This window comes from Amia ocellicauda, chromosome 15, assembly GCF_036373705.1.
Source record: "Amia ocellicauda isolate fAmiCal2 chromosome 15, fAmiCal2.hap1, whole genome shotgun sequence".
In the NCBI taxonomy this organism is placed as follows: domain Eukaryota; kingdom Metazoa; phylum Chordata; class Actinopteri; order Amiiformes; family Amiidae; genus Amia; species Amia ocellicauda.
In genome coordinates this window covers 10804675-10832662 of record NC_089864.1, presented here as the reverse complement: position 1 = coordinate 10832662, position 27988 = coordinate 10804675, and the positions used below count along the sequence as shown (strand labels likewise).

Genomic DNA, 27988 nt, shown 5'->3' with positions numbered 1-27988 from the left:
ACTGCACCGTGTAGCCATATACGAGTTACACTTCATTCCCCCATCCATCTATTCAAAACAATGGTAGACGAGTGCGTTTGTATGTGCACGACACACATATGAACATGTGTGTCAGGCAGGGTGGGGATCTGGGGGACTGTGACGCGAACTGTCCCCCTCTCTGCATCACTGCCCCCCGGACAGCACACGTCCACTTAATCACACATGTAATCTGATTAGATGGAACATGTCCTTTTATGGAGGATTACAAAAAAAGGGAAAACACATTTAAACGATGCACCCTGAACACACTTTCTCTTTTGTCAGACTCTGCTTCAAGTCCTGGCACACACACACACATATACAAAAAGAAAGAAAAAGCAGCGAGAGAGAGAGAGAGAGAGAGAGAGAGAGAGAGAGAGAGAGAGAGAGAAAACTTCCACGTTTTCCCGACGGCCAGGAATGTCCGTCTCGCAGGGATTGGTGGGGGTTGCCTGGCTGAGCCAATCGGCAGCCGGCGCTGGTAATGTCATTTCAGTGTGGATGCCGCCCGCAGCCCATTAAGCAGCCAGCCGGAGCAGGACGCTATTCCCTTCAATGCTAAAGCAGCCGAAGTTCAACAAGAGCCCCTTTCTCCAGCCCTGCCCCCAAAAATGCATCCCTTGACATCGTAGACACCGCCGGTGGACACCTGAAGACGCACTGTGGACATCTGAGCGGACGCCAATGAGAGCCAATGTGATTCCTCTCTCCGGATAAAGGACTAGCTGGCCCGGGACGTGAGATACTGCTCAAGTCAGTCACTTTTTTGGGGGGGTGAGTTACACTTGTTTATCTGATTGAACTATGGAAGTAAACGGGAGGAGATGGTATCGGTGGATCTCGGGATGTGGGGACTGTGGGTCTGCTGTCATCTTGTCTCCAGTCCTAATGAGTTTAAATTGTAGCCTTTCTGACCGCCGGGTTGTTCCTGTTAATGTGCACGGCGGGTTATTACAGTGTAGCAATTCAGTCAGAAAGGCGTTTAACATCCATCTAGTGTCGCACTTGTGTTTCTGCATTTCTTTAAAAGGGTTTCTGCTCTTGCAACAAAATGCAAAGGGTGTTGAAAAGTCTAACTTCAGCCTAGTTGCACCTTCTGTCTTGTGTTGTGTGTCATTTCAAACTAATGCGCATTTTCAGTGGGTTATTAATATAGGCGTGTTTTCTTTTCTTAATAACACACTCGGCTGTGTTCAGTATTTGTCCAAGTGCTCAACTACACACATGTGTGTCCAGAGAAACTGTTGCACCGTTGCAATCCTGCGGGTGAATTGTGTCCGATGCGCTGTTTTCTGATTGACTCGTCGCATTGAAACCGCATTGCATTGGGCGCAAGAAGTCAAATGAAGTAGTGTGTGTGTTATTGTGTTGTCCTCCACACCAACGTAAGGACACAACTGTTTGTTTTTAATTAGTTCAGACTAATTAAAGCGATAAAGCGCCGTGCCCTGTCCCTGTGTGGAGAAGCCCAGTGTGTTTGGCTCCAGATGTATGGGCTCAGCTGTTGCCTGTCACTTAGGTGGCAACTGGTGGGTCCCTGCCTGTCCAAGGCTCTCCCAACACTACCATGATCTCAGCCCCACTCCTCCACCAGTCCCCAGGGCCAGGGCAGTGGTTTACCTCCACTCCTCTCCTTATTTGTCCCACAATCTGATAGATCCATCCAGGACAAGGGGCTCTGAGAGGTTTGAAGGGCCTGTGTGTGTGTGTGTGTGTGTGTGGTGTAATATTTGCCCAAGTTCTTTCTCTTTTCCAGCCCTATTTACTCCCATCGGGGGGACTGTAAACTTAAACAGCAGCCATTTATCTCAGCTGTCGTCTTGGGTTTTAATTTAGCACGCCTGCAGTCTGGTCCAGGAGCGGGGTGTCTGGGGCTGGCCGTGGAGTGAAATCTATCATTGTGGCCACAGCTGGGGGGGGCAGTGGAAAGAAAAACATCGCACTCGGCTCAGCCCAGCAGCAGGCTTTTAAGCCCCATCAGCTAGGATGGTGGGAAGCACTTGCAGTGACATCCCAGGCTCCTGTTGCAATGTTTATTTAATGAAATCAGGGTCACCATGAAATTTGGGGAATCTGTGCTCGTGCCCCCCCCCCCCCCCCCATGGATGAATTTTAGCAACATTAAGCTTTGTATCAAGCCTGTTATATTTAATCCTTATATGGTTGTTTTAATCCTACTCTTTAAATGGTAAATGGTGACTTCTTACACTATATGAACAGAATGTATATATTCACATTATATTGCAATATGTATGCACTGTATTTTAAATTATGATTTGTTAATTTTTTGTTGCTTTTGTGTATATATTTTTTTTGTTATGTATTGTGTATGATGCATATATATGATTTCAGGCTTGAAAGAGAGAGTAGTTTCTGTAGCAGGACCAGTAATCAAGGTGGCAGTGTCACCTAGTGGCTGGAGTTGTGGATTGGGAGCTTGTAGGATTAGGAGATCAGTACCTTCATACTAGTTCTGCGTTCCAATGCATCCCGAAGTGCTAAACCAATTAGATGATTATCTTTTTACACTGTTAAACCTCCTTAAATGTCTTGGGCTGCATGTTCTCATAACCACAGATAGTGATGAAACGGGGACTAATGACACCCGATCTGTTATTGCTACCTAAATGTATTTATTTATATCTGTATTTATGGTATTTTGAATCGAAGCACTAGACAGGCAGATTTATGTTCCCTTAAAAATGGGGCAAATCTAATGATTAAATAAAAGCAAACAGTTATGTCATCTAAAATAATGTATTTTTAATGTGATTATGCTTTTGGTGTGACATTTATTGAATGCTTGTTAATTAAATGCGCTAAGAAGCAAGCCAGTGCAAAGACACAGTTCAACACAGGTTCAGAAAAAATCGAACCTTAATGGTTTATGTATTCACTTTGCAGTGTCCTTTTTACATAACGTTAACATTGATCGATTATGTAGGCAAACTGCTCACATATTGGCACTATTTCACTTCTAAAAACTATATCCACCTAGAAAATCACCCACATTTATAATTATTATATAACCTGTTTAGTTGACTGTATACATCACATTCACATTAAACAAAACAATGGTCTTATCTTTGTTGGTTGTTGTTGCTGTAGTTCCAGCATCTGATGTGTACAGACTGGTCAAGTGTCTTTCTCTATTCCTTATTCTGCAAATAGATTTGTTTGTATTTCTTTAATTCAATGGTTGAAATAGAAGCTCGGATGTTTTTCTTCAATATTGTTACATGCACACGTTAAAATTCAGTGTTCGAGAGCCGTGTTGGGACGCAGGGGCTGGTGAGTCAGCTGATTAAAATTCCAGAACACTTCTGCAGACCATGATGTGTGAAATCTGATCTGATCAGATGAAAGTGTCAAACTTAATTGCTGAGCTATCAACTCAGATCCTAATATCCCATTACCCTGGCCAGATGCCTTTAATGAACAAAGGACATGATCTCTGTAATTAGGAGATGAATTAATCTATTATAAGAGAATATGAATTCTGTCAACTCTTTGCTAAATTACAGGAGCTTGCCTTTGCCTGAGACTGCTTCCACGTATTGTGCTTTAATGCTACATGGTGTTTAGGGTGACCACTCTATTTAAGAAATGCTAGTTATTTTTTCAATGTCCTTGTTATTGTGCTTTTGGATCTTTAGAAGCCCTGGAGGCGTCTGCCACAGTACCTATTTTTATTCTATTCAGCTCCTGCAAGCCTTCAGTTTATCAGCGTTACAGATCCTACAAATAATTATGGTCTTTGACTCTGGTAGAAACTGTTTGAAATATTCCGGTTAATACAAAATATTGCCAATGGTAAGTGGCTGAGTGCCAGAAACACTTTCCCTGTATAATTTTACAAAATGATTTCAAACAAAACGGTGTTTATAAATAGTGGTTAAAAACGTTCTAAGCCGTCTATAAAAGGAAATGGCCCTGCCTTTGCTGGTGTAGATCAAAAGCCAAGTCACAACATTCAAGAACCCTTTGTTTCTGGTTTAAGCTTTCTCTTTTGCAGGTAGCCCATAATCTAGACAAGACAAAAAGCAGCATCTGGTGTTACATTTTAATTGATAACTCACTGAACCAGTGGAAATTTAAAACCCGTTGAACATGTTCTCTATTGGAAGATAATGCGAAGGGCAAAATTAGTTATTTTTACATTTCAGCATCTGTTATGGTCTCCCTGTTAAAGAGAGAGGATAAATAGACTGCAAGAAGCTAAAATATTGTAGCATAACTGGAAGTCAGTTAAATATTATACTTTGGTCTTCATATATTTCCCACTTGAGTCAATCAGTTTCTTTCTTGGATATATTATATTCTTTATGAGCTTGAAAATTAAAAAAAAATATTGTAATGTGTGCCAGACATAATTGTTATAGTTGCCATCTGAACGAGTCTAAGCAAATAATATTTACCTATGGGTCACTTGAATGGGCTGATATGCCACAGCAGGCAACTTTATTACAAATATTATTAAGGTATCTCTTGAAACTGTCTTGGACCTTTTTGAAAATAAATATTTGAATGTTTTCTCCGCAGTCCATATTTGGTCGCTGTTACTGGGACTGTTTAGTGTCCAGGTTTCGAATCAGATTGAGTTCTTTAAATAAATCCTGTCCCCGGTTTTCTGTCTGTCATGTAGGCCTAATGATTGAATATTAAGTGCCACTGAAGGTTTTTTGTTGTTGTGGTTTAACATTACAGGTACTTTTATTCTTAAGATTCAGCACATGATTAAAAATCTGAATACTTGATTTAAAGTATTATCAACACGTTATATGTTAGATGTCTCATTACAATAGAGTACTGCAATAAGCATTGTCAAGTCAAATCTGATTTTAAGGTAGTCTGGCTTCAAATGGCATAACTGGCAGCTTGCAAGTTGCGTGAGTTGCACTTGTGCTTCTGTACCATCACTGCCTTGAGACCTGGCCAGGTTTGTGAGGGCAAATTTCCAGGGGGTATTTCTTTCACAATGTTGGTGTCTTCATTCCTAAGGAGAAGACCCCAGCTGGAGGTTTCTCAGGCTGATCTTAGTCGTGGGTGTAACTTTAGGTTTAGGTTCCACAGGTTACAAGACGGTGTGGTTAGCTGAAGATCCGCATCTAAACCTATATGTTGCATTATAGTCTAGCTTGTGGTAGTATGATTTAGGGCTGGGGGTGTGGTAAAACTGTGTTTTTTAAATATTGTTGGAAGTAGATAAACAAAACTGGTTAATGTCTTCTCTGTACCAATGCTTGTTTTACACATTTACAGAGACATCCTGAGCCTGTATAAATCTCACTGCTGATTTACTACCTTGGACCAGAATGCATGCACAAAGCAAGGTTTGTGTGGCTGAATTAATCATATAGGTTTTCTTGTAATTCATTCTGAACCCAAACACTTTGGCAGGCTTTTATCCAGAAAAGGCCTTGTATACTGCCAAATAAACTAAAAGGAGAGCAGACAGCCTCCTCATTATAGGACTGTAAGAATAACATTGTCATGTATTTTCAAGACAAGAAGCAGTGGTGAGAGAACATCCCGTAGACAGCCTGTAAAGTGCACTGTTCGCTGTGCATGAACCGTTTGTGGTAGGTTAGTGGGGAGCAAAATGGTATGTGGGGTTGTTTAAATGATGGTGTTTTGTAAGTACATGGTCACAGAGTAAATTGAGACTGCTGTGTTGGTTCGTTTAACATAAAGAAAAGCCTATTATGGTATTCTTACAGATTTTGTTTTGTCAAGTTGTCTAATACTATCTTTATTTTTCTGTGATAATTTTATTCAGCTTTTTCTTTTGGCAAAACGTCTGCCTCCAAATGTCACTAAAGTTGTTTTTTATGTAGTTACATATGCAAAGCATTAAGCTTAGCTGATTAAAGCTCGTTAATGGCAGGCACAGTTGGTAACTCCAAGCGCTCTGCTTATTAAGACTTAAAGATAATAATAACATTAAAAAAACAGTATCTGGCAAACAAGCTGCAGTTCAGTACTCAGCCGTTCCCTGTCAAACCGCGGTTTAATTGTGGGTAAAATGATCAGACCACCCTGACAACGGAAGCTGCACACAATACAGTATTTTAAGATGATGCATTGATTTTTTTTTTGCTGTTATCTGAGCTAGTCTAGATCCCCCTGCACACTGGCTGTGTCTGGCTCCAGCTAAATATCATTGCCATGACAATCCTTTCAAACAGGACATAGCTTAGATATTTGTCTGTTTGTGGTCTGTTGTAAGCAGAGGACAGAGTTCCCACTAATAAAACCTTTCTAGTTACCTTTATAACACACTATAGCTTTGGTATCTAGATAACAAGCATATATAGGTGTTTGTGTGTAATGTTGGGAGGGTTATTTTTAAAAAGTATTCCTTTACAGAATACTAATTAACTTGTTCATAAAATAATATGTAACTTAATCTGATGCAATGCTCCAAATAATTTAATTGGATTACTTTTGGGATTTTTTTTTTTTTTTTGTGAGTTCCAGAAACTGAGTTCAATAAGTATATCAATATGTGTGTATTCTATATTTTATGTGATATTAAATTGAATGTGGAAGATTTATTAAAATTCGTTTTCTGTTCATCTCTTTAATATCTATTCATCTTTATTTTTATTGTGGGTGAGTTTTATATAAAAGTCAAGCAGACTGTTACATTAATCAGAGTAAGATGATTGGCACACATATGAATCCAGGAAGACAAAACAAATGTGAGACTCCCACCCAATAAACAGACTTTCAGCAATGGTATGGAGACTCACCATTTGTACTTAATTGATTTTTCATTTCACATTCTTGTTTGAATTTTGTTACAAAGATATTTGGATATTTGTGCTTATCTATCATTTTACTTTTGATTTATCATTTTAATAAAGTAAAGTTTTCTTTAAATGCCTTCAGATGGTGTACAGAAGCACATAGAAGCCACGTAGATTGCATGCAACTTTTCTGCAGGCTACAGATTTTAGTATCCATTTGTAGTTTGCAGTGTTTGTGTTTTTCAAGGGGTGCATTTATATTTCAATTAATTGTGGTATATATTTGTAGTTTTTATGTTTGTGTTATTCAAGGTGTGGAATTCCTTTTGAAAAGTTGGCCACAAGATGGTGAAAGGCTACAATTAAATATATAAGGAATTTCTTCATGTATATAGCTCAATAGGAAAAGTTGTCATTTTGATTGGTGTAGAACAGCCATCTACTGCTCGGCTCAAACAACTTTGACAGATCTCTGTACTAGTGATACTGAGTGAGAATGTGAGCACACTAACCCTTATGGTTCTGGAAAAGTCTTCATTGGAAGTTTCATAGAAGGGCTCCACATGGCCGCCAAACCGTGTGACCGATCGACTTCAGTTGAACAACCATAGAAGTAGGACATGGGGCAATGTACACAAAGTTTGATATGTACTCTATAAGTGGTTTTGGAGACTGTAAAAATGACAAAGATATATGAATATGCAATATGGTGACCAAAACGTGAAAAGTGGATTCAACTCTTTGGTGTAGTTTCTATTACTGCGAGTTGGTAAATGAAGTGTCATGAGTTGAACATATTGTTCCACTGTGAAATTGAGCAATGTATGTACATAACACAACCCTACAATTTGGCCACTGCAGGCATATTGTTAACTTTAGCAACTTGCCTTGAATAAACGTGATAGTTCTATACTAGTGTCCTGTATGCATAATTTCAGCACAGTGGGCCTTATGGTTGTGGAGAAAAAGTTACAGAAAGTTCATCATATGGCATAATATAGCCACCATACCATGCAACCAGTAGACTTCCTATTAACAAGTCTTGTAGTAGGTCAAAAGGAAACCCTACAAAATAGGTATTGGATGAACGTAGCAAGAAGTATCGGAAATGCAGGCTTTCAAATATTCTGTGTATGACACAATATGACCACAGCAGCGTGTCACCAATGGTGAGGAAACTTGCCACAAACAAGCATACCATAGCCCTTATAGGCTTGGGAGTTTTTTCATGGGGTCAATTGTCTTGGCTGCAAAATATGCAAATATTTCATAATTCATTGGCCATGTTTTTGTGCGTACCCAGTCGTGGTTTACAGATCTGATAGTTGGTTTTACCAGTGTGATTCATATGTTTCAGCACAATGGGCCCTATAGTACCATAGAAGTACACATTTTAACATGGTCACATGATTCAGTATGGCAGCTAAATTATGTATCTGATCATTATTAGTTTCTAGTTGTAGGCATGGACTTGAAATTGTATTGTGAAGTTTTTATGTGTTCTGTATTACAGTGTACATGATATGGGTCACATGTGTGACATGGCACATATGTTATTTTGCAGTGACCCATGGCAGCCATGTTTTTAATGGAAGGCAAAATTTAAAATCCTTACCAAAACATTAGGCTTCCATGACGCCAATGAGAAAACTAATCTCTCCTGCTTCCACTCTAGATGCATGTAGTTTTAGACAATATTAACTCCCAATCCGCAGGAATACCAATAACGCAATTGATTCAAATTCAAATGCAAACGAAATGCAATTAGAAAATTTCAAATGCAACACAAGCCTGTGCTTACTTGCTGCCACAAAGCTGAACTTCCTTCCTCTTCTAAGTCACTGCTTGATGTTGATGTCAGCATTAGTATTTGTATTCTTTTGGCGTGTAATGACGAAACCCTGTTTATAGCTTTTTCATCCTTATTTATTTATGTATGTATCTGTTGTCATAATCTTTGTTCCCCTTTTTGACAGCAATAGACGTCTGTATAAAGTTTTCATCCCATGAGACAGGTATTGCACTTCTGTATTTCCCCCTTAAATAAACACCCACGAACACTGTCCCGTCTTGACATAAAGCAAAGCACATTTCTAAATTACACATCACATTTCGATCCCTACATAATAAAAACATTCTGTTTGTGACGTATCTGATTCTCTTCTTTTAAAATGAACAAAACTGTATCTCTATGTGATAAAAGAGGGGTTCGTGGCAGCTGCCAATTATGCCTGCTTACATAATGATGAATCATTCTCTCTTTAGGTAGACTTCATATTGATAAAACAATGTTGCAAAATACTTCAAATGGACAATTTGGCAACTTTTATTCTTGAGTCTGTTGCCTTTTCCTATAAATAATGAAGAATGTATCCTTAATGTAATTGGCTAATATCTTTGTACTTGAATAACCATAAGAGAATACATTAATTAAACCTTTGTAATCGGAATACAACTATACTGGTTTCATATTCTGTTACTACTCAACACTTTCTCTTTCTGTCTAGATCTTTGAGGTTGTGCTTTCAATGAGAAAAAGAAAAGCTCAAAAACATTAGCTTTAGGTAGCTTGTGTAGCCCACAGTTAATTGCTCACCTCTAGTCTGGGATAATCATTTATAGCTTTCCGGACCCCTAGCTTGAAGTATGTAAAAGTTTTTTTTTTTTTTTTCTTTCCTTCCTTCTTTCCTACCTCTCCAGGCTGCTTCATTCCAGTGGACTTGTCTTCGTTGTCAGAGGGGGTAGAGTCAAGTATAATAGATTAAATGGGAAAAGGTCAACTTTGTTTAAAAACAGAGCTGTATATCAGCCCCTAGTTAATAGGTTTTCCATACTTGACAGTGCACTTCTTTACCCCATGCTAAGTTAGGTGTTACTTTCCTGCATGGCCTTGCTTTCGAAAAGTCAAGACACAAGGAATGTTGATCTAAAAAAAAAAAAAAAAAGGCAGTTTACATGAAATAAATGTTCTGTTTCAACACCACTCTTTGAACCGTAAAAAAAACCCAAAGCACACAAACAAGGCAAGAGTTTGTTATCTGTGTTTGAATGTGAATGGCAATGCCACAATACAGCTATCTAGCTAAGGACTTGTAAGTGCTTACTGAGCTATGTGAGGAACCCACTAACATTTCATCAAGATAGCAGCTAATATTCAATTTTTTTTAAAAATAATGTTTAACACACTAACTGAGGACAGTGATTCAACTGCGTACTGAACTTTACATTTGAAAAATAATAAAATTATAATGGTTTATTAGAGTTTATTGTTGTCCATATTTCCTAAACCTGAAGACTGTTTCTTTGTTCTTGGATCCAAGCAAGTTAAAAGTGAGGCATTGTTTGCTTACACACTCTGATTGCTCAAATCAAATTTAAAACAAAAAATAAACATTTTTGAGGTTTTGCAGTTATAGGAAAGATTAAATTAAATACAGCACAATTACGTTTTTTTCCTTCACAATGTTCATCTCAACAAATCTGTTCCCACCACGATCATTTGTCATCCCAAAGCTTGACAGGAGCTAATATGAAACCAATTATGCTTCAGAGAGGTTTATTGACGTGTAGGTCTGCAAGCCCCCTCAGGCATTCTGTAGTCTTTATATAAGTACTCTAACTTACAAAACTTGTACCATTGTACCAATATAACATGAAATGCTTACAGAATAAATAAAAGAATACTTAATTTGATATTTGTCTAAATCGTTGGAAAATAACTAAAGTTAAATGTGTTGATTTTACATTTAAGTCTTACAATGCAAGGCTTCATGGTAGAAACATACTGCTTGGTTTAGAGGAATTAAACGTATGTTAATGTGAAACTGGTTTATATTTATGTTTGAAACTAGTTTGAAGTTTTTGCCAGCTATCTTGGAACAGCCACAAGACATGAGCGTTTTTCTTAAAATTGAATTATATTAATAAAAATATGCTAATTTATGATAAAATGTCAATCTATTTTATTACGCTCTTTGAAAATAACATTTTAAGTAATGCTGCAGTAACATACATTTGTCTTTTAGATACCAGACCCCAGCATTTTATGTCAAGCACCACTGTGTTTTTATTGCTGTTTTTTAAATTATTAAATCTCAATCTTAAATCTATCCAGTACTTGGTTAACATTAATGGGTTTACTGCTGAAAGTGAGAATGCTTCATCTGACAGAAGAAAAACACTGAGTTTCGTTTTCCGCTTCAGGCAACGTTTCTTATCAGCTTTAATGGATTAGCAAAGAACTTTTCCACTTTAGCTGAAGCAACTTGGGACACTTTTCAAATTTGACTATGAAACGAAATCCGTGACGTATGTGTACTAAAGAATGTAAGGAAAGTGATTTCTTTAGTATTTTAATCTTGTTACAGGAGAAGATAGTTTGAAAATTGTACAGACTGAAAGAATCTTGACTTGGTTAATTGTAGTATGAATGATCCTAGTTGCAGTTGTTGCTTTTATGTAAAATGTGCCAAGATAATTTTCTGGGCTCCTGAATTCTTAAGTAGTTCCCTCTGGCTGTAGGACATTGTTGATGCCTAATATTCCAAAAGTGAAAAGAGTAACGTTGTCACCTCTATCAACCTCATTTACATTCGACACCTTTGTTACTCTTGTGTTGTATTGTTCTAGTTTGCCTTGACTGGTTATTCCATTAGCATTCCTCACACCTAATTGCAAAGGCGCTGCAGTCACTTACACCAGGTTAGCAAGGTCAGCTTCCACGTGGACACTGAGGAAAATCTGTGTTTTTTCCAAGAAAATACAGAACTGTCTCTTCAGAGTGTATGCATGCGGACATCATTAAACCACTAGTGCTAATAAAAGGCACCAGTTGAAAGCTAGATCTATCACAGCCAGACTTTTCTGCTGTGATCCAATTATGAAAATGCTCCAATGTTCTGTACAATGTTTAAGGTTTAAGCCTTAAACTTAAATGTGTTAAGCTGTTTATTTTCTTTTTCTCCCAAAATCCAATTATACATGCAAGTTACCAATAGGGGCTGCCAGTCCAGACTGGCACAGTGTGTTTCATGTAAGAATCTGTTGAGGGATCCTGCCTCCGCCACCCGTCAAGCTAAAGGCCGATTCCTAATCTGTTTGTCGACGGAGAAGATCAACTAACATAGTTTTGGTCTTTGCAATGCACTTCATTCAGCTTCAGCAAAGCAGTTTGGAGTATGTTCTGGTAGAGCTCAGTTGTAAAGGTGCTTTGTGGTCTAGCATTCTTGGAGAAAGCAGTACTTTTCTAAGGGATAGTTATAAACGTAGACATTACCTCTTTCTATCACTTGGTTTTGTACGTTTTCGTATGTGTTGGAAGATATATGTACTTGTTGTTCCAGATGTGACCTGCAACATATTGTAATAAGATATTCAAGCATAATGTAAAAGCCACCCATTGCGACATTTCTTGTATAGATTACATGCAGATTTCCTTGGTCCTCATGAGTACTGTATGAATGTCTAATGCTGTGTGGTCCCCTTAATTTATTTCTTCTTCAATAATTATCCAGATGTTGTCTTTATTAAAGCACCATTGACAGTATTCAATACGCACCTTCAATTAAAATCTCAATGCACCAAACAAGGAAAATGATAAAAATTGTATTTTATGCAGGTATAATCTATTTTAAATATCATATCTTTATAATGCTAAGAGTTAAACCAATGGGATACATGTTTCCAGCACTAAATGGTTTCCCTTTAATGATGTCCTGGCTGGCAGTGATGGCTGAGATTCTTTGTCCCTTTACCCTGGAAGCACAATTCTTCTTTTTTACTTAAAGCTTGGGTAGATTGATTAGGTCGAGCAGTGGCCAGTAGTTTAAAAGCTTTATCATTCCAGCTGAATGGTTTTACGTTTCTAGACAACCCAGCAAGCTTTAAACAAACAAACAAACAAACAAAATAATCAATTAACAAAAAGAAAGCAAAACGTTTAAATCTTCAGCCACATGTTTCACAGCTGCAGACAGACTTGGATGAAATAACATGTCAAAGCAATGGACTGTAAAGTGTGTTTTGTTGAGGAGACATTCAAATGATGTTGCTTGAAATGTTTGGTTATTTTCAGTGTAAAAGTGATGAAGGGCTTAACTGTGACTAAGACTAAGGGGCATTAATGAAGTTAAATAAATAATATGTGTATTTGTGTCACTGACCCCACACACCAGACGGTATGAAAGTTTTTTTTCCTTGAGTAAAATGGCATTGACTACTTACTTCATTATCTGAAGCAAGTCAACTGTATAATCAAACAAGTGAAGGCCTGTTTTTGAGCAGCCAATGCATTTTTCCATTAGAGAAAGTCCTTCTGGAATTTCCCTAAGGCATTTTAACATCTGGATTTGTAAAGAAAGTTTGCCTTTCAATAATATGGCAGTTAATTTCCCAAAACGATGTTTTTTGTTATTGAATAAATTGAATTCCCCTTTCAAAATATTGTACATATTTTAATAAAAATCAATGTCTTAAATTGCACACAAACCTCCATGACTGGGGACATTCTTAATACATTATGCCAAAGCAGCATCCTTCACTTATGAGTCGTTCTGATTAAGTGATCACATTTATTGACTTATTGGCAACTGTTTCACTATACACTGACAACACACATCATTGGTGTGTGTTATGTTGAGAATTAAATATATTTAAGATTCCACATAGTAGTGTTTTATACCTCATATGTTTGTACTTCCCCAGACATCCAAGTGTAAAGGGTAGCAAACCATGTCCCACCTGGCAGAGATGTCCAAAAATGTTACACTTACTACACACTTTCAAATCTTAGACTTATTGAAAATTAGAAGAAATCAGTTTTCCCTCACACAATGTACAATTCCTGACTAGAAAATAATCTGAGGTAGACCAGGAGTTTGAGTGGCTTGCTTTGCAGCAGCCAGTCCTGTATATATGGTCTGCATAATCAATCAAACTGCCAATCAATATAACATGATTAATACCTTTCACTTCTGTACTGAAAACGTTCTGTCTTTCTTTCTTTCATGTGACCCCAGAAGCTGTGACTGGAACTGATGATGTCATGAGTGTGTTTACACAAGCCCCTGCTGCTGGCATGTGCAGGTGGTGGTTCTCCTTCGCCCAGATTAATTTAAAACTTTGACCCACTTAGAAATCACACATTACACATCCAGTCCTTGATAGTTGGTTTCATTTTGGCTTCTGGCATTCACTCCGTGGAAAGCTGTCTTCAGAGAGCTGTATCATTTGTGATTGCCTGGTAGGTTGAAATTTTGGTTGATACTGGGCCTTTGAGGAGAAAAGCCTCAGGTTAGATTTTGTCTTTGCATTAGTGCAGACAACAAAGCAAGACGTTATTATAAAAGGTGTTGTACCTCATGTTTTGCAAAATCAGTCTTATGCCTGGGAGTTTGGTGTTACCAGGTTCATTGGTGACGATATCTTGAAATGACAGCAGGTTAAGATTTCTGCGTAACATTGAATATTTGTGGAGCTGTAGTTTTGATCACCCCTGTTGGGCCCACATGGTCAGCAAACCCATTGCAAAACCTAAAGAATAGCGAATTTTGGACTTATTATTGGGGACAAGAAAAGGTGTAATGACAACATAAGCATAAACATATTTTAACATTAAATATGAATATCTTCTTACACTTATGTGGAGAACAAAATTCCCTTGTTCCTAAAAATGACATGCCGCTTAGAAAGAAAATTGCTTTGGATCTATAACTGGATATATTTTTAATGTAAAATCTATTTAAATTAAACAGAGGTTTTTAATTGGCAGACAAAAACTCTTAACTTTACAAGATGGTCGGGGAAGGAGGGATTTATCAATTTTTATTAGAGGAAAATGATCCCACCAATGCAGGGAGTCTAGGGTCTTGCTTACAGGTGGGTCAATATTGACAGTGGCCAACTGAGGACAAACCTTTCATTAAAATACCCGACCTACAATGGCTGTGTGAGCTGACAAAGGAGGTTTGTTTGCCAATGACCCACATGCCAGTTACCAGACAGAGATGTTGGCGGAGCCCCCCAGAGCTCTCAGATAAAGCAGTTCAAAGAGCACAACTTTGTTTGGAATGCTTACAAAGTCTTCCTGTTAGCGGCAGCGTAAAGAAAACAATGACGCTGCAAACACCCAGATGCGCCCACGCGTCCCTTTTAATGTGATTGGAATAAATAATGCAAAGCCATGTATGGCCATAAGATGTTGGACTGCTGTTGTATTTTCAGGTCATAAACCAACTGTTTTTACACACAATGTGTTGGTGAGCCAAGTAAATAATCCAGGGGACAGATTGTGACTCTACTTATCTTCACTAAATTCTATATTGAATAATTAAAGAACAACAGGAACATTAAGAATTTTAGTGCCATCGTTCTAGAATGCATGTGGAATCTGGTGTTTGTTGATCTGCTCTTAATGAAGATCAGTCTGTCCATAATTCAAAGGCAAAACATCCAAAGTTTTCCTTGTCCAGTAAAGGTTTGCCTAAATCACCTTGGATTTCGTTGGAGGAGAGTTTTCTCCACGTGTTCAAAACTGCCCCGTTTGTGGGAAAAAATAGGCTCTACTGGAATGGTTTCCAATCTGAACAAGTCATTTTTCTTTCCATTTACCTGTTTGTACTAGCCATTTGCCCCCTTCATTTTGAATCATATTGCAGTTGATTAATTTAATTCACTTTATTCCCATGATAAGGACTGTCTAGAGATGCTTCTATTAACTAGACCTTATGGTTTGTGTTCTGTGCTTCTTTAATTGTTCATAAAGCGGTTTTGGAAATATAAGAAACGGTACTGTACTGGGACTTCTTCCATCCTAAACTAAATAGGATTATTCCGTATTATTGCAATCTTTAAGTATGTTTTAAATATGTATGACTTTTATGTAAGCAACTTAAGAAACCACACCAATAAGGTAACGGTCAAATTGATCACTGTAGGCAAAGTGACTCATTCTATGAACGTAGATTCATAAATCAGCACTAGATCAATAAACAAACATGATTTCCAGATTAATGAATAGCAGTCGGGTTATGAATTATCTTTATTATTATTTCTGTCTGGTGGGCTTCCTTCCATGCCCTTTTCTTTTGTGCTGACGATCACATTTTTCCTAAATTACAGGCATCAGTCTTATCATTAAGCAGATGTTTTCTATTAATTCTGAATGCAAGCAAACGATCGCAATTAACCAGATGTTTAAGTCAGGGCTTTTCCGTCATCCACATCCCTGCAGGAGCTGCTGTGTTTTGCGCACTCTCCTATCTCTGCAGTCTGTAAATGCCAGAACCTTTTAAGAGCGATTTTCATTCATCTCCAATCTGAATGAGAACTCAAAAGAAAATGTGTGGAAGATGTTAGAGTAAGCCTGTTGTAGGTTTACCTTCAGAGAAAGATCTTGCATAAAGCAATTAGTGTTACATTTTCAAGTTTGGTGTGTGTGCATATATATATATATATATATATATACACGCACACATACATTGGGGAGGCCCTTATTCAGCACTGGATTGATAAAAAATGATAGTGTCACGACACAAATATACACATTACAGCTGAATCTCCTACATATAGGCAGAAATCGATTTGTTCAAATTATTAAAGTTTTTTTGTGCCTACCGGATACAATTCTAATGTTTGTCACTGAAATGGATGCAACTTTCGATAGCTGGGGATTAAACATTAATTCCATAAAGATAAGCACTTAAAAATCAGCCTGAAGGAAAGTAGGCCTAAACTGAGTGTGTGATACTTTATCACCTTTTGTTTATTATCGAGGCGGCCTTGTCTCATATTTATTTCATATATTCTTGGCAAGCCAGACTGCTTATTTTTACTGACAATGTGTTCAGTTCCCCAGACTGCATGTGACTTTCCTCACGATATACAGACTGTAAGCTTATTCTCGTGATCCTCTTGATTCACTGCAGACCAAGTTTTTTTTTTTTTGCATATGCTGCACCACCGAGATGAGAATGAGAATATTATCTCGCTGCCTAAGAGAAGGGCAGTCCTCTGAAGTGTGGGAGCCTGGCAGCGCTGCGGATAAGGAATATGGATCGTCTATGCAGAGTTTGCTCAGAGTGCAATTACAGTCTTTGTATCAGGATTGTATTGATGTTGTAAAGTAATTGTTTTTCTGCAGCTGTTTTAGTTGAGAGAACAAATCTGGGGATGTAGTGGAAAAAAAATCCTCTTATGATGATTTTTCAGTGTCCCAAAGCAACTGAGAAATTGCAGTGTATAATCTTAGTATCTTATTTCCTTATTTATTTAGTGCTATGCTAGGCACTTGCTATCTGTTCTGCATCGTTTTATGTACTATGTATTCTGAACCGAGCCAATTGCCTGGGACGCTGTAGTAATGAGATGTTGTTGTGCCCTTTGAAGAAGTACAATGCTGTCTTCCAGTTTCTCTTTTAGCTTCAGATATACCGACCGATTTTTGTTTCAGTTTTTAATATTTATAAATGGCAAATATGGGAGATGTAGGTAAACAGTTATGTAATCTCATGGAATGGTATATTGTGTCACTTAAGTGGGCAATGTAATCTTTTATATTTTTTTAAATTATTTTCAGATAAAACAAACTAGTCCTCTTAAAGCTGATCACTTTTGCGGTTCTGTGTAAGCATTGCCTGGTCGTACTGTCCTTCATGTGTAAGTGAGTGGAAGTGAGGGAAAGTCTTCTGTTTTTGTGTCTTACAGCACCTCTCTCAAGACCACAGTTGGATTCGTGTCGGAGTGTTTATTTTCACCAATACTTTGCGATAAATGTTTTTTGTTTTTGTTTCTTTACCCCAAGACCTGTTTGTCGTGTGTGATAATAATGGTAAACTCCATGGGAATGTTTATAATCTGGAAAAAGATCAGTAATTTCTAGTTTAGATCTGCACAGCAGTGCCAATAAGTATCGTATGCCTATGCTATTCGAAAAAAGAAAAAAAAAAAAGATCTTATTTCTTGTTTCAGTTTTGGTTAACTTACTTTCCATATTTATATTTACATAGTGGCATTATTGCTGTAGTTCATACTAATTGAGATTCAGCTCCTACCTACAACAGTTGGTGTTTATTCGATTTCTCTGTGTAGTATAAAGGAGGCTAAAAGAACGACCATCTGCAATGTGCATTCTGATAACAAAGGTCCTGTTTTGTTTTCCATTACTCACATATGCACCAAAGCTGTTTCTCACTTTGCATCTCATTCCAGTAGTGCTAATGGCTGAGGCTTGGCTTCTGTCTAGACAGCAGTGTCTCCGTAATTCAACAGGGGGAGCCCAACGACTGGACCATGTCATTCCCTTTCCTTTGACCGAAGACGCAGCCTGACTTATTTGATTAAAACCACTTGCACACATCACAGCAGGCGGCCGAGTCTGTCGGACTTTCCCTCTTCTGTGACCAGTAATGTAAATTACATCCGTTGTTTTGGGGCAAGAGGGTTGGGTCACGAACCCTGACTGTAATGTAACATGACAGGTTCAAGGTTCACTTGTTTGTGGAGGATTGCTGTGAAATGGCGAAGACCTGCTTGGCCCGTAATGAAACTAGGTGATTTTTTCTTTTCTGTTTTTTCTTTGACTTAAAAAGTTCACCTTTCACTCGGGGGAGGAAGCCCTGACCTTGGCGGTCTAATAAAGTGGAATGTATCAGTTACAATATCAGATTAACAAGGGAGGTTGTAGCAGTGTAAGACCCGTAAGCTGTAATAAAACCAGGCTTTTATGCGGCACAATGGCGCTCACAGTTGGAACATGAGGGATGAAAAAAGCAGAGGTCACTCGCACCGCAGCTGCAATTAAGGAACAGATTCATGGTTCAGAACCAGTTCGGTTGATGTTTCAAACTGGATCAATTTTGGCAAAGAATGATTTAACCTTATAGGGAGGTCTAGTCCCTCTGGTTGCTCAAATTATAGTTTTGAGGTAAATGCTAATGCAAGGAACAGGTATTGAACTGTGACAGTGTGGGCCGTGGGTGTTGAAAGGTATGGTATTATACATTCTTATTCTTTTCTTCCTACAGCATTCATGATTAGTAAATGGTGACCAATTAAGCTAAAAACATAAATAATAATAAGCATCCCCACTTTCCATTGTGAGTATATTATCCTCTGTAGAATTGCACTGGAGCATGTGTTTAATTAGGTAGTTACCAAAAAGAGCATTTCTCAGGGAATGTTAATGATTAGCGGGATCTTGAATAAAGTGTTTAACGGTCGCAGAGTATTGTTGATTGTGGTGATTCTTTTGAAGCCCTGTGGTTGGAAATACTTCCATGTGTGGGAATTGCAATTTTACTGCTTCCATCCATGTCTCTCCGCTCGAAGCACCAGCCAGCCTGTCATGTGCCAGCCTAATTTCGGCCGGTAAGAGTACAGGAAGCCGATTCTCACCTTGCGCAGATATTGAGCTGCAGCTGAAACGGAGCGAGGGATGGGGGGTCGGGGGGGTATATCCCTAATCTGGTGACTTGTTTTATCTAATTACAAAGCAAATAATTGTTTGCATGTGACTTAAATTGTGCCACACCAAGAGCACAAAGGAGGATTTTGATTTAATTAATTATTATTTACAAGGGCTGAAGAAAACATGTTACGCATTTCTGTGCCAGTGTTGGTGTCTCTTGGAATTATTTTAGGATTAGTCTGTTTGTGTGAGTTACTGAAGTATTTGATGTATAGCCTCTCCGTGTCTCCTGCTAACTTGATTTTAACGACTCTTATTTGTTCCTGTCCAATCGAGCAAACTTTCTTCTAGCATTTGCTTACTTTAACTGTGTTTTACTGGAAGTCCACAAGAGGGAGGTAGTGAGCTCTTATGGATTTGACTCACTCTGACTGAATTTCAATCAACCCCATGGCCACTACCAACACCCTTTCTTCTTGATGAGAAAATAATTGGAAAATGTAAGCACATTAATAAATGTCTCCCTATTGTTGAAGGTGAGACCACTGCAGTAGAAAATGATGTTTGAGGACCTGCTCAGAGTTACAGATAGTGTAGCATGAAGTTAATATGTTCTGGGTTGCTGGCTACATGTCATCAGTTCTAACCACAGACTGAAACATCAGAATAATAGACAGGCCTGCTGGAAACTGAAAAGACTGGTAGTTGCAGATGTGGACAGACTCACTAGTGACATAGTGGCAGTGAAAACATTGCTGCAACATTGTTATGCTAATTGTAATTTGTTTCAGTACCTTTCATTTTAAACTTTTTTCTGGTTTCAAAATATATTTTTCCCCACTGTAGTTTCCCTGCCAAACAGATCAGTGTACACAGCTGTGGATGACCTAGAAAATCTAAAATGTATTTCACAAAACAGTATATATATATTTTTTAAGTTAATTTCAATTATACTACAATAGAAAGTTTTCCATTCAAAATATTCACTTTAGTCAATTTATTTTCATTAAAAATGTGATCAATTGCATAGGTTATATACAACTCACACTAGTTTAGTTTTCTGGTCGAGTATAAAATATCTTGCTGGTTTAATATATCATACATAGTACAAGTCTTGAAATCGGTCCCATCATAGCCCATCTCTAACATTGAAATTGCCCATCTCCAGGGATAAACCCCCTGGTGTGTACATCCCCTGGCGAAGAGCCATCTTAAATTCCCAGCCACTGAAAAAGAAAGACACTCTAGCATAAACTATTGTTGCATGCAACTTTTAAATATTATATGTGAGAAGGAATGTTTGTGCTGCAGTATCTGTTTGATGTCAACGTATAATCAAAGACCTGCAACTCCAGGCTGTCTTGGCACAGTTGTTGTCAGAGCTGGTTTTGAACTGGCTTTGAGGTAGGAATGTCCAGCAGACAACCATCCGGTGTAAAGCAGTTGTGGGATTAAGCAAGACCACTTCAATGTGAATTGTGTACAGCTCAATATCCATGTATTGTCAAAGGAGTAAACCTAAAGCTATTCAGGTGTGCTGACGAAATGTGCTGCATTTAATACCAGATTTGCAGTTTTGTTTGGTTTAGTTTAGCAATTCATCTGCAGGAGGATTTCATGCAATTTGTTACAAGGTCTGTAGGTTATACTAGATGTGTTATTAAATGGTCTAATATAGAGATAGGAGTATGAGACCAAAGGGGAACAAAAATACAAATTCCAGTTATGTCAAATGTTCAATCATGTAATTCATTCTAAAGCGAATAGATTTGTAGACACTGAAAAGTAAAAATGAGCTGACTTGCCAAAAAAAAAAAACACACACACACAAAGCATCCAGGAGAAGCAATAATATCAGGATTTGTTCAAATCCTGTTTGCACAGAATTGCCAGTGTGTGCCGTGTCCACTTCTGGAAATACTAAGTTGGAAAATAGCTGTTGTCCTTATTAAATTCAGGAGAAATTCACTTTTGAGTGTCACTAGCATGATTTCTTTTTTAACCCCTGAAAGTGCCGTTACTAATTAGTTTCATTCAGAATGTATAAACTCAGTGGATGCTTTTGGTCTTTTAGGGGGTAAAAGGCTGGTGTTGACAGTGCAGTGATGACTTGGTGAATGTCTCGCATTCCTCTTTTGCAGCTGTCTTGTTAACAACCATCAGTACGCAAGTAATGACCTCAACCACAAGAGTGCCTTACTTTCTAGGACAAGATTTGTGACACCCAGATGTTTAATGCACCTTCAGTGCAGTTCTAGATTCCAGCATAACATCTTGATGTTAACAGTCCGGTGTGATTCATACATCAGCCCGACGGAGTTTGTGAGGAGAAGTGGGTCAGAGCTGTTGGGAGTCCTGGGAAGGGAGGTGCTCGTGTCGGCTAAAGAATTTGGTTTTATGATGGGGTGTGGGTTCCCAGATTGTCGTGACATGTCGAGTTCAGGGGGGAGGGCTCGACACCAGGGGTTTTATAATGTGGAAGAGGTGAGCACCAGGTGTGAAGTGCTGCTCAAATTGTTCAGCTAGTGACAGAAAAATAGGCTGTAAACTCCTAAGAAAAGATTTATGATGCATCTGGCTGTTAGGAAGGTCACAGCTTTTTTTGTTTTTTTCCCCCACATTTTGTTTTTTGCGGGCAGAATAAGTACCACAATCTTAAACTGCAATCCTTCATGCTACTGCTTATACATTTCTTTGAACATCTTATGCATCTATCATATAAGTGAACCTGCAGTTTTCTCTGAGAAAATTCATCTGATACTTCAGAATTGAGAGAAAAGCACAATTTATTCCAAGCGAGGCATGATACTGAGACAGACGAAAGGGGGGGAAGGTTGTATTAAATGATCGCAAGTTAAATCTGTCCTGGTGTAATGATGTCATATTGGCTTTTCTCTGTTGCTGAGTTTGATGTATAATATTATGTAAAGGGTTAATAGGGAAATGTATATTTATTACTAAAGCAAAATGTAAACAAACTGTGCTGAAGTTAAAATACAACTTTGTCTATTCACTTGGAAAAACCACTGGCTTTGAGATTTGTTATTCAATAGGAAGTGTACTGTCTTCATAACCTTGTGTAACTATAATATATGGGAGAATAATAGATGCTAGGCAATTGATCTTATCACATGTAAAGGGCTAAAAACAGCAGTTTTTGTAATGTAATAAAGTGGCTAAACTGTTACAGCATTGAAACCTGACAGGTCATAAATCTATTAGTAGGTTTCAACTATTTTCAGCTGACAAACATTCAGGTAGAATAGCATCTTGTAACTTATTATAATAATGCATTTGTGCAACTTAATTAATGTCTGCATTACCTAATTCCTGAAGTGATATTTCACCTAATATGAGCTGTATGTCTACTAGAAAATTGAACAGTGTATCCACATATAATCCAGTCCTTTCTATGGAGAAATGCTACCTCAATTTGTGGAAATAATGTAATGGATTAATGTATAGATGAATTAAATGGATTCAATTAATATAGTTGTAGGGTCAGGAATCTGCTCAGCACAAAACCCACCGAATGAAACCTAATCATGTCTGTGTTCTGATGTTCAGTATTGCTGGGTTGTTATTGACACAACCTATATTATATATTGGTTTTAAAACGTTACTTATTATATTTAAGACCACAGGATTTCTGGTGTGTGCCAGATGATTGAGTATTTGAAGGTGAATTTGAGGGTATTATTAAGTAAGAAGAATTCAACATGGATTTTAATTTACAATATAAGCCTAGTACTCGTTTAATGGTTTAATCACACTCGTGTTACTACAGTAAACCAACAGATTGTATCCTTATGAAAAATTTACAGCTTTTATTGCTACCTGTTTATTCAAAGATTAACAGTTAGCTGACTGTTTTCTGTTCCCTGATGACTACATTACTACAATGACGCCTACAAGCCCAGTACACCTCAAAACCACGCTGCTCACCTCCGGGGGACTGGTGGCACATGCATCTTGAATGACTTGGCATGGCAAGTCATCAATACATGGCAGCTTTGTATTGATTTTCAAACTGTTTTTATGTTGCATTATTCAATATTCATTTGGTGCAATTGTAATTAATGTAGTCCAAGTTATAATATGAAGAAAAGCAAGTTTTGTGTCTTAAATTTGGAGCGTAATCAGTCCTCCATTACTTGCACTGCAAATATATTTAACTACCTGCAAGTTTCTTCAATAAATACTTAATTAAAAAAAGCACATATCTATTATTATTATTATTATTATTATTGATTGTTATTATAATTGCTTAACATACTCCTTATCTGGAGAGACTTATGTTTATAAAGTGCAAGTAAAAAATGATGTAAACAAGTAGAAGCAAGTACATTAAAATACCATAAAAGTCCCTTTACTATACAATTATAATACCTGTATAATGATGCAAGTATAACTAGGGCAGAATGTAAGTGACGCACAAAAATAAAGCAAGTCCAATTAGAAAGATCATGAAACACACATTCAGAGCAGTAGAGCAGACAGCCAGTCTGTATGTCTACACCACTGCAGACATACTGACATGCTGTAGGCAAGAACAATTTGATTTACAGTATTTAGATGAAATATATATAGTGCGATACAATGTGAGGGGACAGGTGTGTCTGAGAGCTATGAGGCGTACAGGTGGTGTCTAAACAGCCCCTTTGTGGAAATACTACAACTGTATCATTTTCCAATTACCCTTTTCAGAATTATAGAGTGCCATCATTATCTCAGACAGATTCTGAACATACTAATTATTTAGCATTTCTGGGATTACCCACCCATTGTCATTAAATTGCTTAGTTCACATTATCAGTATATCACCTTATATATAAAGTTAGTGTTATGCAGTTTTGTAAAGGTGCAACACCAATACATGCCCTACAGAGTTGATAACTATGGGGTAAATTGAAGTCTACACCAGTACGTCTCGGAAGATTATATGTAGTGGCCCAATATACACCTTCTTTCTCCTCTGTATTTATTTTTGGGAAGGGGGAGTGTGGTACAATGAATATACAAGAGTTCTAACACTCTTTCTTTATATTTTAAAAGTGTAGAGAAGGCTCCGCAGGGTGCAAATCAGTCCTCCTTTCAATGATAATGTAGCCGAGTGCAAACTCCTTCCACCTCCCCAATACAAAGGGCATTGCTGTCGAAGCCTGACTCTGCCTCGCGCCTGTGCCTCCTGCGAATGGGTTTGTGTCCTTGGCTGTAACAATGGCTTTCACAGTAGACTGGCTTCCCTGAGAAACCTACAGAGCAAGTCAAAATCGCTGCCACTTCATCTTTCATTCTGTGTAAACCTCTGCCTTGTAGTGAGCTTTAAACGGCAATTTCCAAATGCTGCTGTTAACTGGAAGGAGGAAAAAAAGAAACATAGTAGTGGAGACATCAGTAAATCTAACTTAAAGCCAAAGAAGTCATTAAAAATAGATCTGTGTATTTGAACTGTTGGCATGTACAAATGTGTATTGGACAGTTCCCCAGGAAAAGGAACTGTGAATAGGTTTTACTGGTACTCTACCCCTGTTACTCTTTGTAAAGGAGTGTGCATCCCCCTCTCCCTCAGAAAGCTTTCCGAACACGAGCCGACCCAGTAACCTCTCTGTGATTGCGCAGTTCTTTGAAGAGGTTGTCAAAATATAGTGTTGTGTCAACAGCAAAACATGGCAGTGGGAATGCAATTGTTTGGAAGTGTTTTTCTGGCGCCCAGGAGACATATCAATAATGCAGAGATCTTTTGAAAGGGGATAATATCATTTTCAATAAGCTGCATTGCGGGTTAAGAATATGATTTCCCATGTGACATTGCATATAGACAGACTATACCTACCTTACTTAAACCCAAAAGAACAGGGTGTGAAAATTATGCACGTCCTCCATTTATAGGAGCGAGGAGATTATTCGGACTGAAAGATTGTAAAAATTAAAGTCCTTCCTTTTGTTCAGAAATATTTCTAGTGGTCTATTCATTTTTTATGTTTTTAAACACACAAATCTCAGTGTAATGTGTAACGATTGCAATGTTAAATACTTGAAACTGCCAGGTTTTAGTGTGCTTTTCCCAGCCTCCAGTTTAACATGAACTTTAAATGGAAATTCAATTGAAATCCTCTGGGCCTTTTTAGAAGGACAGGCTTGTGAATGTTTGTCTGCAAGGGGCAGGGGTTACTGAATAAATCCCTCATTAGTTATATGACCTCTATAACTCTGGACATCTCAAAGAAAAAGGCAACTGAGATGCGTTCATTACCAGAAGACACTGCTTCTTTTGACCCAGTTATACAGTAAACCTATAAATTATCCCTTATTATGACTTCCCAGGGGAAGGAAAATCTATTTAAAATTGGAAAAAGGAAATTCACCCTAGGTGTTGAGTTCAAAAACTTCCACTTCTATTGAGAAAGCTGTCTGCTAGTTACTAAAGCCCATCAGAAACTCTGGTCAGGGTAGCGGACTTGTTTTCTAAAGCAACAGGAAAGGCTACACCTTTTCAAATTCCCAAGGAAATGAAAGAGACGGCAAGGTCAACTGTCCCTCCCATTTGGGGATTTTCTTTGAAAGACTCCATAGTGACTGGCCACAAGCCATGGAGAACTGAATTAATATTATTCTATTGTCCCGTAGAAAACACATTTAAATCTGTGGCATATCTCTTTCATTTCCACCCTGGACACCGAAACTTTAGAAGTAACAATGTTTGAGGGGTAAACCAATGTTTTTGTGATTGGTAATTAATCGCTAGTAGTTTTATTTTATTTTTTTCTAGGGATGAAATAATGATCACCTGTGTGCATTATTTCAGGACTGTGATTCTGGCACGTATCTTGTGGAGTAAAGTTTCTATTAGACAGTCTTAAAACCTTTGTAAATGGATGTGTTGACAGTTTAACAAACCAAGAAAATTATTTTCAAGTGGCCTTTTATTTTTTAAAACCTTCAATCTTATTTTACACTCAACAATTGCCAGAGGTAACTTTCTTTTCATGTTTCCAGTTTATATTGTATTTAAAGGATAATCCCCGCTTGGTTCTTGTTTGTACTTGATAATCTAGCCCTTTACTGAAAGCTTGCGTCAGTGAGGTCTGAGTTTGTGGGGCTCCAGCTTTTGTTGGAGACACAATGATAAAAACACATTTGTCACTTGATCTTAAATACTGGCAGAATGACTTTTGAACCCCTCATAATTGATTTGAATTAGTTGTTTCAGTAACGGTATAGGAACTCGGCATATATGGGACTCCTTTGCTTTTTCTTTTTTCTCCCCCCCTCCCAACAAGATACAAGTCCTCCCCTGCAAGGCCTAGTTAATTTAGGTAGGGACGACTGTTTGGATTCATATGTTAATGACCTCTTCAGATTCAGTAGAGAGTTGTTAAATTATTCTGGCACAATAGTATAGACTTGCTGACATCATTGTTAACCCGGGAAGTAAGAGATGAATTTTACTGAGGACCTCCTCTCACATTCATTCAGACTTTTGTGAGGGAAGGAAGTGTCTGTAAATCTATGGAGGAAGAATAATCTTGTTCTGTGGTCTGTTTTTTTTATATATATATACACTGTCTGATAAACTACTTGAAGCAAATGTAAATGAGCAAAAATCTTTGTGGAAATGAGGTGAGTTTGTGTTTTTTGTTTTGTTTTGATGCTCTCATTGTTGCTTTTCAGTCATGTGATCGATGTCTGTCTTTGCAGCCCAAAGTTTTTAAACTCGTTTAGCCCAACCTGGGGTTTGCTTTAAAAAAAAATAAGACCGCTTGTACTGCCTGGAACTATTTTAACATTATTTAACACACTTTGAAGACTACAACATTAAAGGAGTTGTTTTTTCTGTATAATCTTACTTTTATTAATTGGATTTTATTCTCCATTAAAACATGAACATTGTTTTACCGAATAACTTATTCCCACAGTAAGATTGAACCTAGTTTGTGACTTGACTTGTTGAAAAGAAAATGTGCAATTTGTAAGCTGTACCGTTTAAACCTAGCTTTAGAGTTGTACTAGAGGTCAAGAATTAGCCGTTTAAAGCCTTTTGCTGCTCTGACACAAGGAATTCCTCCCTCCCAGTTTATTTTAAAGTGTCTCCTGATGTTTGAAGTGTGATGGGAGGATCTTCCTCGCTGCTCAGAGGGAGTGGGGAGGGTTCATTGCATGGGCTGGAGGTGAGGGGAGTCCACAGTGCTGGTAGCCATCTGGGTTTGCTGGATTGTTTTTACAGTCGGTCTTTGATACAGGCTGTGGGTATGGTGACAGCTTGAACATGGATGCAAAAGCTTATATCTGATGGGGGTGGAAACTGCAGGCCTTAATACAGACAGAGAACAGTTGGGCACAGACAAGCCAACCGGCCGTTTAATCATGGACATGCAGCCCTGCGCTTGACAGTTTACTTGGAAGAAAGTGCCGGAGCATTTACCTGTAAAGAAAAGAGTCCTCTATGTATGGAGCAAGGTCAATGGGCAAGGTAAGACTGAGACACGTGTTGCTTTCTCCTGCAGCTGGTTTGCAGTTTTGAGCAGCTTGACGTATCCTACAGTGAAAATAAATAAATAAATAAATAAATACATAAAATAACTGCTTTAAAGCCGATTGCTAAGGGTTCAAACATCATGACGAGAAACGAGCCACCAAAAAATATTTTAGCAGGATAACTTATGAAATATGAGTCTTTTGTAGTGTAAGTGAATTATACTCAATTTTATGTTAGTCACAAATGATCTGTGACTTTTGTCCTGTAGAATTTGGATTGATCGAGTAACTATTTGTCTGTTTGTGTTGGTGTGTGTGCCACTGTGTGTATGTG

General features: G+C 37.9%; 1 protein-coding gene across 5 annotated transcripts in view; it reads left to right on the top strand.

The window, feature by feature from the left end:
- The first annotated feature begins 515 nt into the window (after nt 1-515).
- Nucleotides 516-27988, top strand: part of LOC136771484 (prickle-like protein 1) — a 43418-nt gene continuing 15945 nt past the window's right edge. Inside the window, exon 1 of one of the 5 annotated variants that reach the window (XM_066723820.1) lies at nt 516-774. Coding sequence is in view for 2 of the 5 variants with exons in the window: in XM_066723818.1 (XP_066579915.1) it covers nt 26773-26799 (27 nt within the window). In the remaining 3 variants the exon portion in view is untranslated. Of the gene's footprint in view, nt 796-18613; nt 18756-26511; nt 26800-27350; nt 27650-27988 lie in introns of those variants that run through there. The other 4 variants (XM_066723819.1, XM_066723821.1, XM_066723818.1 and 1 more) reach the window with 4 other exon arrangements.